We start from the raw sequence: 18,143 nt of genomic DNA on the forward strand, positions 1-18,143 counted from the left end.
AAAACCTTTGGCTGTAGCAAAGGAGAACAAGCCCAAAAGCAGCAGCCATAGATGCAGAAATAAATGAAGACACTACTCACATTCAGAAGGCCTCAGGTAGGCAGGGGTCTTCAGTGAGCTATTTGTGTCTCCCCTGCCAACCTTTAAAGAGGTCTGGGAAGAGGTGGATCCTGGCTCCACCCCTCCTGATCACTCAGCTGCACTGCATTGCATTGCATTGCATTGCATTGCATGCACCTGAGCTCCCTGGGTTGGCCCTGCCTTCCCACCAGGTGCTCAATCACTGCTTCAGGCCATCACTTAGCATTTCTGCTACACCACCTCAGCTCACCACCAAGGTTTAACAAACACGTCCCCCTGAACACAGGGCATGTGGGGACTGTGCTTATACTTAGAAAGCCTTAGTAACTTTTAGGAGAATTATACTTCCTGATCACCAATTATATCGTTTCTACAAGAAAGACGAACTTTTATTATGAACAATGAATACATTTTTTTAATTATTATTATTATTCAGTTTATCGCAGCTGTGAATGGTTAACAATGAAAGGGAAAGATTCATGAAATAAAACTCTGTAAAACAAAATTGAGCCAGGCATCCTCAGTATTTATTTAGGCTTGTAGCCGATGCATTGCACTCTTTCCCTTTGGACTGGCCTGTTCTCATTTCTCACACATAGCAGAATATCATTTTCAGAAAAGAGCAAATGTTCTTAAGAAAGAAAGAAAGAAAGACCAGAACAAAACTAACAGAGTTGTGCCCTGTGTGAGATTGTCTTGACCCTTTGCAAAGGCAGCTGTGCAGGCCAGATCCTCATCACCTCCCTCAGCACATGCTTCCAGCCTAACTCCTGTGCTTGTGCTGAGTTCAGTCGTGACTGTATGTACAGGATTAGGCCACTTGTTTTCTTTAGAGAATAACAGGCCCAAAACATGATTTATTTTTCCCACTTTGCTGGGTTTATAAGTAGCTGGAAATGGCTCTTTGCTCCTGCAGCTGGAGTGGGGCACATGGAATAAGACTTCTAGAAATCTCCAAACCATCTCACAGCCAGCAGAAGGCAGAGGGACACTGAACAGTTTCTGGACTCAGGACTGGGTCTCATTTTTCTTGCACTGTACTTGTCTTCTCTTTTGTCTGTCATTCTCCATAATCCCACTGTAACCACAGCTGTCCCATGTTCCAAAGAGACATCTTGCTTTTCTGGCTGCTGTTGGACAGGGCCACCAAGATTTTCTGTGGAAATATGTCTCGCTCACTACTTTACATCAGTAGAAAGCTTGTGATGGAGACTGTGGGAATTTTGAGGCACTACAGTAGTTACATGTCAACATTTATTTGTCTTCTCTGATTTATATGGGAGATCTGGGGAGTTACCAGAATACACAAGCCATTGGCCTTCCAAGGACAAAGCAGAAGAATTTAGGAATGTCTTCCTCCACAGCTCAGAATAAAGGGTTTGAGCAGCTGAGCCTATTGCCAGAATCACTGCCAGTACCCAGCAAAAAACTTGTGAAAGTTTCCTCCCCTCTTAGATCTGCAGAAGGTTTTGTCTCATCACTTAAATGTAGAGTAGCGCAATAAAATTCAAGGATGTTGAGCATGAATGAGCTCAGTTACTCATGCCACAAAGAAGGTATGTTTTATTAAATATTGAGCCCCTTACATATTCACACCAGCCTCTGAATCACATTCCTTTTCCTTTCAACCAGAGGATATTCCCCCATCGACTAAGATTTTGCTAGTAAAGCTGTTCTACCACTTTGTTTGTCCTGAACTGAGATGCATCTACTTTGGATCTGCAAACAGCTCCTGAAAATCACTGCCTGCTGAGCACAATGAAAGAGGAAAAATGGTATCCTAGAGATGAACTACAGGGTGACTTTTTAGTAGCAGACAAACTAATCACTCAGTACCTGCTTTGTCTTTCCATACTGGGGCTGGGTTCAACACACCTTCCATTTAGTTCTGACTGACCATTCCTTATACTTCATTTATTCCTCATTTAATTTCTGCAGCATCTTCCTGCATCCTGCTTTGGAAACCTCCATATTCCTGGCAAAATATAGTCACCAGGGGCTGCTTAGATGTCCTCAGACCCCCTTGGAATTAATATTTTTTTGTGAGTGTGCTGTGCATTTTCTTCAGTGCTGGTATATGTGTTATCTTGTTTGATTGCATTTAATTTTGCATCAGTTTGCACGTTCTCATCCTGGGTTGTATCCAATAAGATTTTCCCATGACACATTTTGCCTTCTGCTGTTCCCACGACACATCTGCTGAAACAGGATTTACTTTGTGGATTCAAGTTTTCAAAGAGGTCTGGGGCCTTTTTCCTATGTTTAGGTGCTCGCTGTTAGGATTTTCTGTGCCATGACAACTTTATGTTGGTAGCAGGTTAGAGATGGTCTTTTTTTCAGTTCAGTATTGGTGTAACTTGAAATCCTTTCTAACTTGAGTCTCTGAGTTGCTAGAATGAAAGTCTGCAGTTTGTGCCCTGTCATCCACTTTGCTGTTGGTTTTTCCATGCTTTGAGTGTTTCTACAAGGCAAAATGGTAAATACTATCCAAAGATAGGTCATGTGTTTAGAGCACTGGGACCCCTTTTTGAAGAATATCATTGGACAAGTCACTGATCTCTCCATGCCTCAGTTCCTTGGATAAAATAATACAGACGGATAAAATAATACTAATGCTGGCCTGACTTCCTTTAGATATTGTGAGAATCGATGCACAAAGAGGTGGGTATCAAAGAGAGTTCTTGGGTATCAAAGTAATAAGGGTCACAGGAGTTAAATAAAAAATAAAGCAGAAATTACTTAAGACTTTGTCAGCTACTAAGGATTACTGTTCACTTTAAAATCTCTGCCTGTTTACAAACTAGGATTGTTCCTAACATGTAACTTCAGCCTCCCAGCTGAAGTGAGGATGTCAGCAAGTCTCGCAGTGCAGCACAGCATACCTTATCTCTATCACTGAAAAATCAAAGGCACATTTCCAGCTGTGCCCATGAGCGCTATTTGGTCATTGAACAAAGCAACTGACACCTCATATCCAACCTCCCAAACGATTCCAACCTGATTCAGGTGCACAAACAAGTGCAGAAATGAGCTCCATGCACAGAACTCGTTATTCAATCAAGCCTTTAATTGTAAATGTTTTAAGCAAGGAATTGCCCTGTTTTATGAAAGTGTGCTCAGCAATACTCCGCCACGGACATCTGTCATTCAGCAGGCGCCACCCAATAAAAGTACTTAAAATGTTCTGTTCCTCAATTAAAATATAAAACAGAGCTGTTTAGGAGCTTTTATGAGGTGATTTCTGTTTACCTGACAGATTTCCACACTGGAGAAGTATGGAGTGGGATTTCAGTTTCTGATCAGAAGCATCCACTCTACAGAATAGTAAAGCTCCAATTGTTCTGATTTATTCTTTTTAAACCTCACGAACGCTAAATCCATGGGGAACAAAGAAGTCTCCACTGCAAAGTTCAAAACTAGGAAGGGCTGTTGCTGGTTGCATGCCTTCCCCAAACAGACAGATGACATCAGCCCTGCGTTTGCACTTTGCTGCTGTGCCTGGGCTGAAGAAATGCTGGAACCAGAACTAATCTTTGCAGCCTGCATCAGACACTGCTAGCCTCTTCCAAATTTAATCTGGCAAATCCTAGGAAAAAAAGCCTATTTTGCTCTGATCTGAAGCAGCCTGCTATGAGGAGGAACAAGACTATGGCTAGGCAGATGACTCCATTTTCCACTGATGGAGCACTGCATAAATGTTGTCGTGGTTCTCCTGGTCTCCTAACCTGCCTATGGCTTTGAACAGAGACCTTTCTTTTTTCCTCCTGCTACTCAAACAGAATTGTGCCATATGCTTCTATTTCTCCTTGGTGAGAACCTCAGAAACCCATCTACCCTGGGATGACGGGTGCCTCTTGCCATTGCTAGTCTGGCCACTGCAACCAAGTCTATTTTTAATGACTCTCATTAGAGATGACACTTTCGCAGTACCAGTGCTGCTGCACCAGTAATGATAAGACTCTGTGCCATCTGGTAGAATATGTGCCCACATGCATCCTCACCAGGATTTCCCTGTTACTCACCAGCAGCTTTACTCAACTGTATCCTTCCCCTCTGGTACATTTCCTTGCTGAACTGCATTTGGAACACCTCTGCCAGCTCATGCCAGAATCTGATGAGCAAGGAAATGTTGTGCCAATCCATCTTCAGCCCGGAAACTACAAAAAAAGTTCTGCTTTGTATTATGCATGGTATCTGGAAAAGCGGTGGTTTGCTCCACAGTCTCCTATGTTTCATGCTATGCAGGGCCTGCTCACTTCATAATATCCAGTCAGCCTTGGGATGAAGGAGGATGATGGTGTCATGATGAGAACACTGTGTTTGCACAAGATGAAGCCTTCAACACTGAACCTTAAAACCAAGCCATCCAGCTCCTGCCAGGTAATAATTTTTGAAGTAATTCTCCCCTTCCACTGCTGTTACCTGTTGTGTTACTCTTCATCACACTGGGATCACAGAACTGGGCTCTAGCACCACAGGCAAGTGAAGAACAGAGCTCACGGGGCTGTGCTGAGGGGGGTGAAGGTAGGTTCATTACCCAGTGCCATTCTGCTTCTCCCTACAGCTCCTTGTGGTTGCCTGCGGCACCATGGAACTGCCACATCAAGTAATGAACCTCAAAGTGAACCAAAGTGGGATTCTACACGCATCACACCAGCCTTCCTTTGGGAGAAGCAAAACTGTCCCAGGAGTTTCAGGCATCCTCTGTTCATCCTATATTGCCTCGTTGAAGAAGTAAAACTACCTGCTGCTGAGGTAAAAATAATACTAAATACTAAATAACAATACTGAGGCTCAAGAGAGGTGATTCTCTGCTCAGATGTCATTGTAATCTTCCATGAGAAATAAAATTTCCTTTTAAAATAAAGGAGAGGAAAAGCAAACATGAACTGAACCCATGAACAACTACCTCCTGGGTTTTGCATAGCAGATACTGGGAGGAGGCTTTCTTCCTCAAACAGCACTGCTCAGAAAATGTTAGGAAATCTTGTTAGCTTCTAACTCAATCTGTTGCTTGTTTTTCCTCTCCAGCAGCAGCATGAGTTAAGGATGAGACATTAGCCCTTACTTTGATACCCCCACTGTCAGTTCAAGTCAGATTCGTCCTGTTACTTATGTGTACTCTTTTGTGAGCATATCGATTACACAAGTGAGTTTTCAAGTACTTGGGCACTCAATACAGCCACACAATGGGGAAAAGCATCCCAGTTAACACAGAATTACATGTTGTGCTAAAACAGGGGACAAGAATAAATTCTGACATATAATTCAAAGCCACAACTTAAGAGTTGTGTATTTTACTGCAAGGCAGCGCTTTATGCTATTAAAAATAAAACCTGCATTTTAATTTCCAAGCCATGGCAGAATTGCCATCTTTAGGCCACTTTCGAACACACCAAATTATTTCACAATAATTCAAAATTCAGTGCAAGCCACTCCCTCTCCTGTTCATTTTTACCCTTTACATTATGAATGCTGTGAGTAAGGACTGCCTGTTTCACAGGGGGTTGGTATCACAGAAAGCTGGTTGTTGATCTCTGGATGCCTGCAGGCCAGCAATCTGTGCTACAAGTTACCCCTCTTAAAAAAAAAAAAAAAAAAAGACAAGTGGATAAAACTGGTACAAGCATCTGTAACAAGCTAATTGGACCCTTGTGGGCAACATAGCAGATACAAAATTAAAACAAACAAAACATGTCATTGTACAACTGTACTTTCAGGACCGTTATCATGAAGGGATCCGTCTGGATTTTTATTTTTGGTTTGTTTTGTTTAAAAGGACCTAATTATGGCCAGAGCTGGAGTATCACAAGTCTGTTTTCATCTATAAAGAAAGGATATTTTGCCTCTGAACCTGAGAAATTGTTAGAAGTTGGTAATTAGTATGACTTGTTAATAGAGTTTGGCTATGATTAAGCTGTGATTGAGTGTGAGTTTGGTTCTTGTCAATGCGAATGCCTGTAAGGTTGAGAGATGTTTAATGAGACACCTGTTGTCAGCAGCACCCAGTGGGCTTTGTCACGCCTGATTGGAATTTGTACTACAGAGCAGGAGTGATGCTACTCTGAAACACAGCAGTACATGGGCACCTGGTGGAGCATGAGGGGGCTGAGGCCTGAAGGAGGGTCAGATCTGTGGGGTACAGTGCCTGGCTGCCAAGGGCAGCCCCTCAGTGAGAGCAGGCTCTGCAGTGCAGCTCTGCAGCCTGTGGAAAGTTGTTACTGCGTGCCTTGGGGACGGGCTGTGTCCAGCAGGCCAGGTGATGCTCTGCAAGCTGAACAGTTCTAGCTCCAACTATGGTATTTAATATGATAAAGCATCCTTGTCAAGAGCCATTATGTCTGACTTGGGGAGTGCAACAGGCAAAAACTGCTGACATCTTAATTTAGCCCCTGTGGGGCTTTAACATTTCTCTCTTTGGGAGAAGGCAAGAGAGGGGATGCAACCAGGTATATTTAATGCCCCTCAATTTAATGCCCAGGGCTCTTTAAAATGTTAGATTGATGGGGAGAGGCTCAGCTTAGCTGTGGTAGCTGTGGTACATCCCTATCTCTAGGCATCATCCTCAAGCAAAAATGTCCCAGTGAGCAAACTCAGTATCTCTTGGGATTAGGCCAGCAAGAAAGTTTCTTTCAAAGACTGCATTTTTCTGTTAGAAATCAGTATAATTTTCCACGTCTCCATGTTGTTAACTCCTACACCAAAATCCAGGCCTGATCATAACTTTGTATATTTGGACTGCATACATACAATATTATTTCCCCAAAACATCTTTCAACATTTTCAAGTGGCTCCTATTTAAAACATACCTCATTTTTACATGAAAAAGGACAAAGAAGCTGGAAACAGTCAAGCCGGTCGCTTTCACCGTCTTTCCGTATCTGAGGCCTGCCTTAGCTGGGAACAGAGCAGAAACATTTCAGCTCACAGAATGTCCCTGAGGAAGGAGCCAGTGGCTTTGTGATGAAGCTGAGCAACCACTGGATGGCATTGCTCTACACAAATGTACCTGTGAGCACATGCAGCTGAGTGTGAGCAGGCTGCTTCACCAAGGAGATTAATTCAGACCCGAGAGGCTCAGGCTGCTGTGACCCCACCAATCCTTTGAATAAAAGTCAGGCTTCTCTTAGCTGTCTGGCTCCGAGTTCTGGACACACAGTTTGGTCAGAGCGAACAAAGCAGACTTCCCAAAGCGCACTTAGTTCTATGCTGAATATATTCTTCTTTCATTTTAGGTTAGGTCAAATATTTAGCCAGTTTTTTACGCTCTTCCTTCTTATGAAAGGGGAAAAGAATCATTTGTAGCTTGTGATCATATCAAAGTGACTCAGGGCAAGCACATCCAGCCAGCAAGTTCTGCTTTCACACAAGTCCTGGTCCTGCAGCCATTCTGGCCAGGCAGCTCCAGCACCCAGGGCTCAGCACAGTGCGAGTCAGCGAGGTTTGTTATTTGTGTGTAACGTGAAAAGCAGAACTAAAGAAAAAAAAGAAGAAAACTGGGTGCCAGGCATGTGTGGCTTTGATGTGGGTTCCATAATTTTGAGACTAGGTTATTATCCCAAGTTTGGTGCCTGTGCTTGCGACAGTGGCCTCTCAGCACACATAATACAACTCTGCCTTCTGCTACAGCACTTATTGATAAGGAGTCAGCTGGTGGCTAAATAACCTGATGTTCATATTTTCCCCTGGGGTCTGTGTTTCTTTCATTAACAGCACACACTGCATTGGCCTAGTTTTTTTAACGACTACATCTGGCCAAGCCTATCTGAAAATGTCATTGGCCCAGTTCAGGCCCAGGAGAAATCCGCTGATGGCTTTGGAGAAGCAGCAGGATGTATGGAATTGCAGCCCCACAGAAGGTGGATCTGAAGGGGAATAATGCAGGATTTTTGAGAATCAAGTTGAAATTAACTGACACCCATAGTCTGCACATCTGTCTTCAAATTAGGACATAACTTACTTACAATTGAGTCTTGTATATTGACTGCTAGGTAAAGATTTCTGGGCACAGATTGCCTATTAGTATCGCCCCAGTTTTGACTGATCTAACAAATTTAATAATCATAGTCATTTGGGCAAATCCACTTAAACTGGAATTAAAATGTCATGGTCAGTTCAAGTCCTGCAACAGCTCCTACATGTTGGTTCTCTGGTCTGTACCTAGACCCTGTTGCACTCACCTGCCTTCTTAAGTACTGGAGAAGTAAGACCAGTAGATCACCTCATAAAATGTTACCTTTCTTTTATGACTCCATTAGTCTCCTTTTTCTGGACCTACTCCAAGTCCAAACAAACAAACAGAAAAACCTGTATCCGTCTTCATCTGCTCAGCAGTTTGTTAATAAACGCTTCCCACTTTCAGAAATGCTTAGGCTCTGTGGGAAATTTAGGCTCCATTAGCAGTGGGCAACTCAGAGCCAACTTCTGATGGCCATCACTCTGCTACAGGCACTCCAGGAGCAGGCCAAAACAACTGGTGTTGATCAACTGCTTACTGTCTCCTATTAGGAACCACTGATTGAGATTTCTTGCGTCACCTGCAGTCCCTACGAAGTAGCACAAATCTTCAGTGGGCTCAGTGGTTTTAATCTCTTTCCACTGACACTGGAGGAAAATCTGTTCTGAACTTCAGCACAGAGCTGTGTTTGAACACAGGATAAATCTGTACATCGTGTTTAGCAGTGGAGAATAAAAGAATAAGGAATAAAAGGAAGGGTGTTCCTATAGACCTTCCGTTGCACAACAGGTTGTGTCTGGGAAATACTGCCTTGCACCCAGCATTGGTGAGGGATGATAGAAATCCTGACCAGGGCACCCACTGCTGTGCTGGCTGTTTTAAGACAGATTGTACAGGCAGTCAGCTCAGCATGCAAATTTGCCCTGGATTTTTCTAGAGTCACAGCAACTTCCCAGGCCTCCAGAAAGTCAAGGTGACCTTCGAAGGGGAAGTCCGGAGCATTGGTAGGTAATGGGAATTTATAAAGAAAAAAAAAAAGAAATGTTAGACTAATTCCAACCCATTACAGAACTCTTAAGAAAAATGAACTGTATCTGCTGAAGTGGCTCATTCTGTTCAGTGGCACAATGTAATGGGGGATCTGTCACTGTCAGTGCTGTTCTTGTCTCACTGAAAGCCACGGTGCCTTTCACAACCACTAAATAAAAATTCAAGCCAGCTGTCCCACCTGCCGGAGCAGTTTCTATTCTGGGCTCTGTGTGCTGTAGGTATTGTACTCATTGATTAGCTGTGGCTTTTTGTCCCTTGACATTGTTAGGGAATATTCTCTAGGTTATAATCGCTATGACTGATGCAGGCAGAACATTTCAAACCTTGCTGCTGCAGTTCAGGCTGCTATTGTGCATGGTGCTAGGCTGTGGCTACATCTGCAGGTCAGACTATGGTGGGAAGCATTTTGATAGGAAATGAGAAGGAAACTTTAGAGAAGTTGCCTTAGTCAGAAAAGATGGGGGCCTCCCTGACTGTAGCTGTCAATCAGGTGTTAGGGCAAGATTAACACCCTTTAGCAGTGACACAGCTGTTCCACTGAAGATGCTAACATGCAAGCAGGGGAAGGAAGAGCCTCTCGTGAAATAATGAACAGAGCCAGTGACTATTAGTAAAAGGGAAGTTTTTACCCCAAGAAGCTGAAAGTGCCTCTTCAAGCTGGTTATTTTAGTGGGAATAAGTTCAAAAACAAGCAGAGCCTTACTTCAGGTCTGCAAGAGAAGCTAAAATATTTACCTCTCTTTTTAAGATCAGACTGGCTTCTGGGGAGGAGAATAACAGTGATAATGTAGATAATGAAGTCTCTTAAGAAGTCTCTTGGCAGAGAACGTGCAGATTAACACACAAATCCTTACCTAAAGAAGGCATGCAGCACTGAGTCTCTTCCCCTGATAGCACTGGAAGTTTGATAGGAGTTAGTTCGGGAAGATAATGGATTTAACACTAGAAAGAAACTGGTATTTTGCCCACGATTGTCCTTCTAGGAAAGGAGTCAGAACAGTGAATTTCTCCCTCTGCTGCTTATGGTAAAAGTAGAAAATAATAGTTTATCTTTAGCCTTTCTGCTGACCAAACTGAGTTTGTCCAATGCATCAGGATCCCCCAGGACAGCATAATATCAAAGACTTCTGCTGGAAGCCTTAGCATATCAGGATGTTTAACACAGAGTTACACTTGGGAATTAGATTATGCCAGCCAAGGGTGCAGTTTTACAGTCAGCTTAAGCTGACCTGAGGCCAGGTTGCCAACAGCATTACTTCCCCATTCAACCTATGTATCAACATTTATTCAGCCATGCAATCCATTCCATGACTGGATTTGGTTGGGGCTTAAACATGATGGGTGTCAGTCCGAGAGATGGGGGATAAAATGGGATCACCCCTTCAAATGGCATCGTAGGCTTAAGCTAATCAAGAACAGTAGTGTGAAGTTGTGCAGAAACAGGGACGCTAAATCGCACAGTGTCTCTGTGAGAGAGAGAGAACTTTTTACTCAATTTGCACCAAAACCTCCAGAGCCTTGAATTCATGCTTGAGGAACCAAGAACTGCCTGTCTGACCCCTATGGGAGTCAGGGAGCTGCTAGTCCTGTGCTGCTTCACTCCTCACTCCTCATTTCATCTATTACAATCACCCCATCAGAAAAAAAGATTGCTCTTAAATGCCACAGCCCCAAAGGTGTCAGGTCTGTACTTTCCTGCAGGATGTGGGCCAGATGCCCACCTCTGCCCAGACCTGCCCCACAGGAGCAGCCGTGCTCCCTTTCCCTTAAAGCACTCCACAGCCATCCCACAGGAGCCATCCCAGGAATGAAGTGAATCAGGCCCTGCCACCGGTGTGCAGGGAAGCGACAGCAGCTACATCTGTTCACTCTACTCCACGCTCAGGATCTTTGACATTGCTATCAGTACAGCCTGAAACAGAACGGGTGCGAGCTCTGGGAAAGAGTAGTGGGTTCGGATGGAAACAATAACAACCACAGGGATACCACCAGCCCTAGTGGGAGCAAAAATATTGCTTTACCACTTCTGAGTGCAGCAGAGCATATGGACAGTCTGGGACTGTTGTCAGCAACCCAGAATGGGGTAGCACTGTTCTGGCAAACACCATCTTTTGTCTTTATGACCAAAGAATAGTTGCGTGTTGGAAGCTCTGTAGTTGCTAGGGGATGAGCCATTAATATGTTGGCGACTCAGAAGTCAGCCAAAGAAAATGCTGAGATAAAATTACTTTTTACCGCCTCTGTTTCACCCCAAGTGTGTCATCCAGTCTACTTGCTCTGCTTAGGGTATCTCTTGCACACTGTGCTGTGCTAACTTCTTTGTCCTTTTTGATTTTATTTGTCACCTTTCCCAACCAGGCCTCCAAAGAATAATATAAATGTGACAGCCTAGGAAGACTTCTTACATGATAAATCCCTGCTTACTGGCAGAGTAAGACTTCAGGCTGTTTTTCTCCTATAAAAAACTTTCCTCTAGTTGCCTGAAAAGTAAGAATGGCATAAAATGAGTGATGGTAATGATGAGAGCTGTGTTGCTAAATCAAAGTGTGGGAATGGGAATGCACCCTACAGAATCACTAGTAATTCTGTGATAGGCCCTAAGGGTGTTACCCACTTCCTAGCCCACAGTCCTCCCTGCCCAACTGTTCGGGTAACTCTGCATTATCTTATTACAGAACAGTGATGCTTTTTCCCTTCCCTGTAGTTTCTTCCTACTGGGGTCAATGGTGGCTTCTCCCCTTTTATGCCTGCAGCCTGCTTCACCACACTGCTCAGTGCAGCCTGCAAGTCTTGCCTGCAGCAGTGGCGAGCGCAGCTCTGGAAAGGTTTAATCCAAAACAGAACAAAGTATTCCTATTCCAAAATAAATACATCCGTAGATCTCCTGATTTTACAATAGCATTCACTAAACAATGGAGAGAATACAAGATGAGCACTGCTTAAGCATCTTTCCTCCCTCCAGCCCAGTACCCATCCATAAATAACATAAAGATGTATATATATTTTTTTAAAGCCTGGAGTTTTAAAGCAACCGGTCCCAGTCCCCTCCAGTGATTCCCCAGACATGTCCCCCTTTGCCCTGCTACACAAGTGTATGGTTCCAAACCATTCTTCAGTGAAGTAGGTTCTGCTTTTCCTGTTTGTTTGCTTTAACCCACACCACTTACAGCTAACTGAGAAACAATACAAAGGCATGTTTTGTATGATCACCTAGTACCCTGCAAACAACAGTATTCATTAAAAAATAGTCCAGGCATACTACAGCTGCCAGCTTCTGTCTCTACTGCGACACAGACATATTTTTTTTCATTTTGAGACACTGAACAGAAGTCATAAACAGTTGCTCTGATCAAAAGAAATCCCTGCTAGAGTCTGTGGCTTGTTCACCCCTTTCCTTCATGCCAGCCACTGTTCATTTCATTGAATGTTCGTTCTGCTGTACAGCTGGCTCTTGAGTAAGTCAGAGCAAATTCTGCACTGTACAGTAATACATTTAGAATGAATGTGTTGTTTCTATCGATGGAAAACAATTTAGCTATTTTTGGAACATGGGAACTGTATATGCCAAGGTGAGCAACACTGGTATCTGTTAGTACCTTGCCTATAGTGTCAGTATGGTTGTACCTGGACTTGCTCTCATGTAATCAGTGTTGCAGATGCAAACAGTGTTCATTTTAAAAATACATATTTAGCAGATCAGAGCTCTGAAATCATAATAATCAATATATCATAATCACTTTGAAAGCTTTCTCAATTACAAGCCTATTTTCTCTTTAGATACTGAGTATTCCTTTAAACAGATGATGAGGGTAGGATTTCAGTTGTAGCGTTACATCCCTATGTCTGCTTCTCAGCTCCTCAGCTCGTGTGTTTCTCCAAGCACACATAGCAACTTCAGTCTGCTCCATATGCAGATACAGTACAGTATTAACCAGCTCCTTAATTATGAGTAAAGTATTAAATGTATTTGAAAAATGTAGGAGGTGACAAAACATCCAGTGAGTTCTCTGAGGACAAAAACATCATTTATTGAATATACTTCGGATAACTTTAGTCAGACCATGAACTAGATTGCTTTGGTTTGAGAGCTGTACAGAAAAATGCATCTCTACTTCGCATGAGCCTTGGCACTTATTTTTTTTTTTTTCCCTGTAATTTGTTTCCGCCCTTATTTGGAACACAGCCACAAGCATTTTGATATTTTCCATTAAAAAGAACAAGATTGTGTTTCTGAGGTAGTGGGCACCATGAAATCGGGAATTGGAATTACACTGTTATGTATTCTTAATAGAACTCTGAAAAGGAGCTGCAAACATCGAGATTCAGAGGAACCAGGAATCCTGGACTGCCATGCGTACAGCCTGCTGACCTCCAGCAGGTGGATGTGTGATGGAAGGAGCTGTGCCCTGATGAGTGTGAAGGTCATGTGCTGCAAGCTCCAGGTAACCATGCAGAGCTCACGAGCACAGGCTGTGAGCCCTGTGGCACTGAATGTCCATTCTTGCCAGTACAGGTAACAAACTGTTCTCTATCAGTGCTGAAATAACGCTTAAAATGCTTAACGTGTTCTGAACTGTTTTTTTAAAGGAAAGAGTGTTTTTCAAGCTAAGGAGGAATGAGACTCTTATGCTTTTTTTTTGTCTGGAAATATAGATATATAGAATTGTTTGAAAAAAAATAGCCCTGGTCATACACACAAAGGGAATAATTGAAACAGCATGAATAGCTCAGTGATGAGAAGGCCCTGTTCAGTGAGGCTAAAGGATGCAAGAGGTAACAACTGGAATTCCTCAAGACGAGCTCCTTCTCACAGCACACCCCATCCAAAATCTCCTCCTTAACGGCTGCCCGGCTGACTTTAAACTGCCAGCACCGACAAAAAGGGGATGTTGCATCTTTTACAAACAGCCTTTTGTTTGCCGTTCTGACACCTGCGAAAAGCAAAATTGTTATTTTCTTGCTGCTTGTTGCTAGTTTGATGCCCGCTCTGGGGCCCTACATCAGAGACACTGTTCAAAACAGGTTGCAGGGGTCCGTTTCCGTGCTGTCTGCCGATGGTGCTGCCTGAAGGAAAACCATGGAAACGGAGTTTGACAGGCTCACAGGGACCCACGGCTGCCAGAGCCGCTGCCTTTGAGCGCCTGATGAAGACATCACAGAGCAAACACAACATTAAAACGCTGCTGGCTGCTTTGCATCACTTAGAATGCAAATCTCTTTGTTCTGCTCGGCCCTTGCGTTTTGTAGCTGAGGAATCTGTGCTATCATCTAACACGGATTTGCTGACCTTTCTTCCTTCCCTGTCCACTCTCCTAAAAAAAATACATATTTAAAAAATATTTTAAAAGATCAGCTTTTGTGGGAAGGAGGGTGGCATGGCTCTGTGCATTTTGAAATGGCCCCAGTTTTTTTCAGTTCCTGGGATTTCTATGCACAAATTAAACACCCATATTGCAGAGCAGGCTGGGTTGGCTTGCTTTGTTGCTCCCTGTGTATTATTTGACTTGGATTCATTTACATGGCAACTCACAGGGGTAGATTTTATGTCATCTTCATGCCACAGATTAAAAAGTAAAAGTAATCCTTTATTTGCACAGCACATCCCCTCCAACCCTTTAAGCTGTACAGATGAAAATAGACTAAAAGAATGCAAACTCTCCCACCACCATAACACCTATTTTATAACTTTTTATGCTAAATTTAAGCTGTGTGGTTATTATTCCACCCTCCATTTGTAAGAGGCTTGCATTTTAACTGCAGTTTCTGATTTCAGTAACTGTCAGACCTTCAAAATGCCCCATACCTTTGTGCTCAGATATGGGATTTTGGTGGCTCCTGACAGGCTGCGCTATGCATGGGGCAATCAGGAAGGCTTTTTTGCTGATAGGAGAAACCACAGTGAGCACCTGCACTAGGAAGGATCTGGTAGGGAGACAGCAAACAAACTGGCTATTCTCTCAGAAGTGATAATTTATCATTTCATTCTCCCTGTGCTGCGTAACTCACACATTACTTATACTGAGAGAGGGCTATCATCACTAAACTGGAAACAATACACAAAACTTAGAGCTGCAGCTTGCAGTCAGGAAATTATTTAAGCCCATGTGTAAATCCGCCTCCACCACGGTTCAATAAGGCTTAAATGGGCATTTAGGTTAAGATCATTCTCAAAGACTTTCCTAAAAATACAGATATAGGTCTTAGCTAAGTAGCTCCTCAATGAGCTTTGGGAAGCTTGTCCTCAGGGGCCACGGAAAACAATGTGTGACTGGTCCCTGCCTGGACTAGAGGCTTGGCACCAGATGAGCACCTTCATGGGTATATCTTGGTTTTAGACCAAAAACACTGAGTACTCAGACACTGAGTAAGCCATAGAAAGGCCACAGTTTTGCTGCCCTCATCTCTAGGGAGAGCAGTTCTGCAGCTGGAAACACAGGACAGACCCAGAGCTAAAGAGCTTTTCAAGTGATGGTCAGATCCCATTGCTTTCCTTGCTGCTGCCAAGTGGATGTTGTTCACTGCCAGAGAAGAAGGGTCTGCCTAGACAAGGTTTCCAAGTGAGCAGTTTTCTGCTTCCTGTACTGAGCCCAAACTGCTTTGAGTCTGTTTTGCTGCTGCAACCTGGGAAAAGGCACACTTACCAGCAATGTTTAGCTGTCTCCGCAGAAACTATTATTTGTGGGTGAAATCACTGTGCAGTTATTGGAAACAACAGCTGTAAATCTCCACATAAGTGTTGAGGCCTTGTCACACAGTATTTTCTCAGTCTCCAAAATGATCCAGGTGCTCATTTCTCTCAGCTTCCTAAGTTTGTTATGTTTCTGCAGTTCATTCTCTTTTTACTCTCTCTTCCACTCTTTTTCTTTCTTTTTAGGCTGACTCCTGGAAAGACCTTCTCCTTTCTTGCAGACTCATTGACTGCTTTCCTAACTCAAATCCTCGTGCAAGACCTTGTAGAAGTGACATTTAAAAACACCATTTTGAGACCTCATTTTTTTCCTGCCCATTGATATCCTCTCAGTTTGAATTGCGGTGTTTAATTTTGACTGTGAGGCAAAGTTGGCAGTTTCCTGACTAACCCAGTGTTAGATCAGAAAAAAGAATGAAAACCAGAAAGGTGCCTTAGAATGTCTAAGTGGAAGACAATCAAATTTCTTTGTCAAAAAGAGGGCAAAACCGAGGATGGGGGACTTGCATGAAAAATCTTGCAGACAGTTATTTTTTCCTCTTCCTTTATTTCACAGTGGGACAAATTCCACTTTATTTCAGTTCATCTGTAAAACATGAGGAGCCAGCTGAGCGTAGCATTGGTTCAGAATGAGGGCAGCTGACAAGGGAAAGGTAAAAGAAACTAGTAACTTCTGCAGTTCTCTCCAAGAAATGTCTTCACTGCAAAAAAAAAAAGCAAAAAAACTCTCAAATTAACTTCTGAAGAATAGAGGAAGGTACTAGGACATCAACTAATGTGTAATACAACAGACTCCAAAGTGTAATTAATGCTTTAATTGTTCATATATAGGGCATCATGCATTTCATGCATGAGATGCTTTCGTCATTTTTCTTCATTGTCAAAGACTTTGGAAAATAATCTTCAAAGAAAGCTGAAAGGACTAGTTCATCAACTGTGTGTGATGCTTCCAATGGAGTGCTCATCTCCAGCTCCTTACACCTAAAATCTTAGCTCTGTTTTTCCATCTCCTTACACACAGAAGTTGGATGGCACAAAGCATTTCCCAGGGAACTGTCCTCACTAACAGTGACATTGCTTAAGTGGAGCCTGAATCCCATCAGCAGAAAAGACCCTCCCACCCAGACAGCAGCACTGATCAGAGAGTTTGGGACTCCCAGTACGTTACAGTTTGCAAGTCTACAGCTATGAGACAAAGAGGGATATTCAGAACAGCCTAATTAGTTGCATTTTCTTTTCTAACCCCAGTCAAAAACCAGTCAGACTGTGCTTTAGATTTTGACATCCTATTAAATGCAGAACACAGGCCAATAGCTTTCATTTTCCCTTGTGATGCTACAGACTCTTGTTTTTATAGTTTGACAGAGAGACATAATTAGGCCTCAGAAAGGACAAGTCCAGACTATTAGTTCCCCACAGAGGCGCCATGGAAAATCAGAACCCACAATTACTCTCCACTTTCCCACTGAGGTAAATGTATGGATATCTGCTCTCCAGCATCAGCTGTTCTGTTCACAACCTTTAAGCCTATGACTTTACAGTCCTTTCACTTGAAGGGCACAAGAAAAAAGAACGGAAGGATGATACCAGCATTTGACTTTCCAAAGGGACAAGTGCATGTAAAGGACAATAAATGACATTGCTAATGCTATAGGTACAGTGCTTCTCAGAGATACAGACAGAGAGAAAAAGAAATTTATCTCCATATTCCTGCCCTCTTCATTATGGCCCAACAGAATTGGAATGTCAAAATAATAATAATAATAATAATAATAATAAAATTAATTCAACTGCACCACATGTAAAATGAACCAGATACAGGTTAGCAGTCTAAGCACAATTCTAGTAAAGCAGAATGCATCATCAGGGCATGGCATTTAGTGACATTTGTTCATTGGGGTCCTTACCCAATCTCCTCATCTCTTTCTGAGTTAACAACAGCTTCACTTTTTAGTTCTCAAAGACCATAGAAAATTCCCTCTCTAGATGCCTCAGTCTCTCTCTCAAAGGCAGTTTCTTAGTCTGTGTTTGCCAAGTGGTACATACCAGCTCCCACTTGGTCTTAGTCTCCAAGTGCTTGGAGAATTTCTGTACATTTCCTGATGAGCTGAAACCTTGGACACATCTGATTCAAATGAGCTCTCATCCTCAATATAACCATGGAGCACTGGTCCTTTGTTTGTTTTTGCAATAGCATCATATTTTAGATGCATCTTCAGTTTATAATCCCCAGTAATCCTCAGATCCTGCTGTGCCTAGCCAGCAGTCCTTAATTCCATGTAAACCATTCTACAGCTGTCTTTATTATATCATGTGTTACTGTTTTCAAGTCATTACCCCAATCTATCAGCATTATATTGAATTTTA

At 42.8% G+C, this 18,143-nt stretch overlaps 1 protein-coding gene and 1 long non-coding RNA gene across 8 annotated transcripts in view; one reads left to right on the forward strand and one right to left on the reverse strand.

Annotated features, from left to right (window-relative positions):
* Nucleotides 1–15,464, forward strand: part of LOC116217103 (uncharacterized) — an 85,093-nt gene extending 69,629 nt beyond the window's left edge. The window contains exons 2-4 of the long non-coding RNA XR_014885832.1: nt 4,327–4,461; nt 4,646–4,836; nt 13,380–15,464. This is a non-coding gene — a long non-coding RNA (uncharacterized LOC116217103). The remainder of the gene's footprint in view (nt 1–4,326; nt 4,462–4,645; nt 4,837–13,379) is intronic.
* LOC109369662 (uncharacterized) overlaps nt 1–18,143 on the reverse strand; it is a 60,075-nt gene that overhangs the window by 13,304 nt on the left and 28,628 nt on the right. The window contains exons 5-6 of one of the 7 annotated variants that reach the window (XR_014885827.1): nt 6,891–6,978; nt 4,104–4,238 (exon numbers count right to left, since the gene is read on the reverse strand). The exons of 4 other annotated variants lie outside the window; for them this stretch is intronic. Coding sequence is in view for 1 of the 3 variants with exons in the window: in XM_085233867.1 (XP_085089993.1) it covers nt 6,891–6,978 (88 nt within the window). In the remaining 2 variants the exon portion in view is untranslated. The remainder of the gene's footprint in view (nt 1–4,103; nt 4,239–6,890; nt 6,979–18,143) is intronic. 2 more of the 7 variants (XR_014885828.1, XM_085233867.1) reach the window with 2 other exon arrangements.

The sequence above is a fragment of the Meleagris gallopavo genome, chromosome 12, assembly GCF_905368555.1.
Source record: "Meleagris gallopavo chromosome 12, MGAL_WU_HG_1.1, whole genome shotgun sequence".
In the NCBI taxonomy this organism is placed as follows: Eukaryota; Metazoa; Chordata; class Aves; order Galliformes; family Phasianidae; genus Meleagris; species Meleagris gallopavo.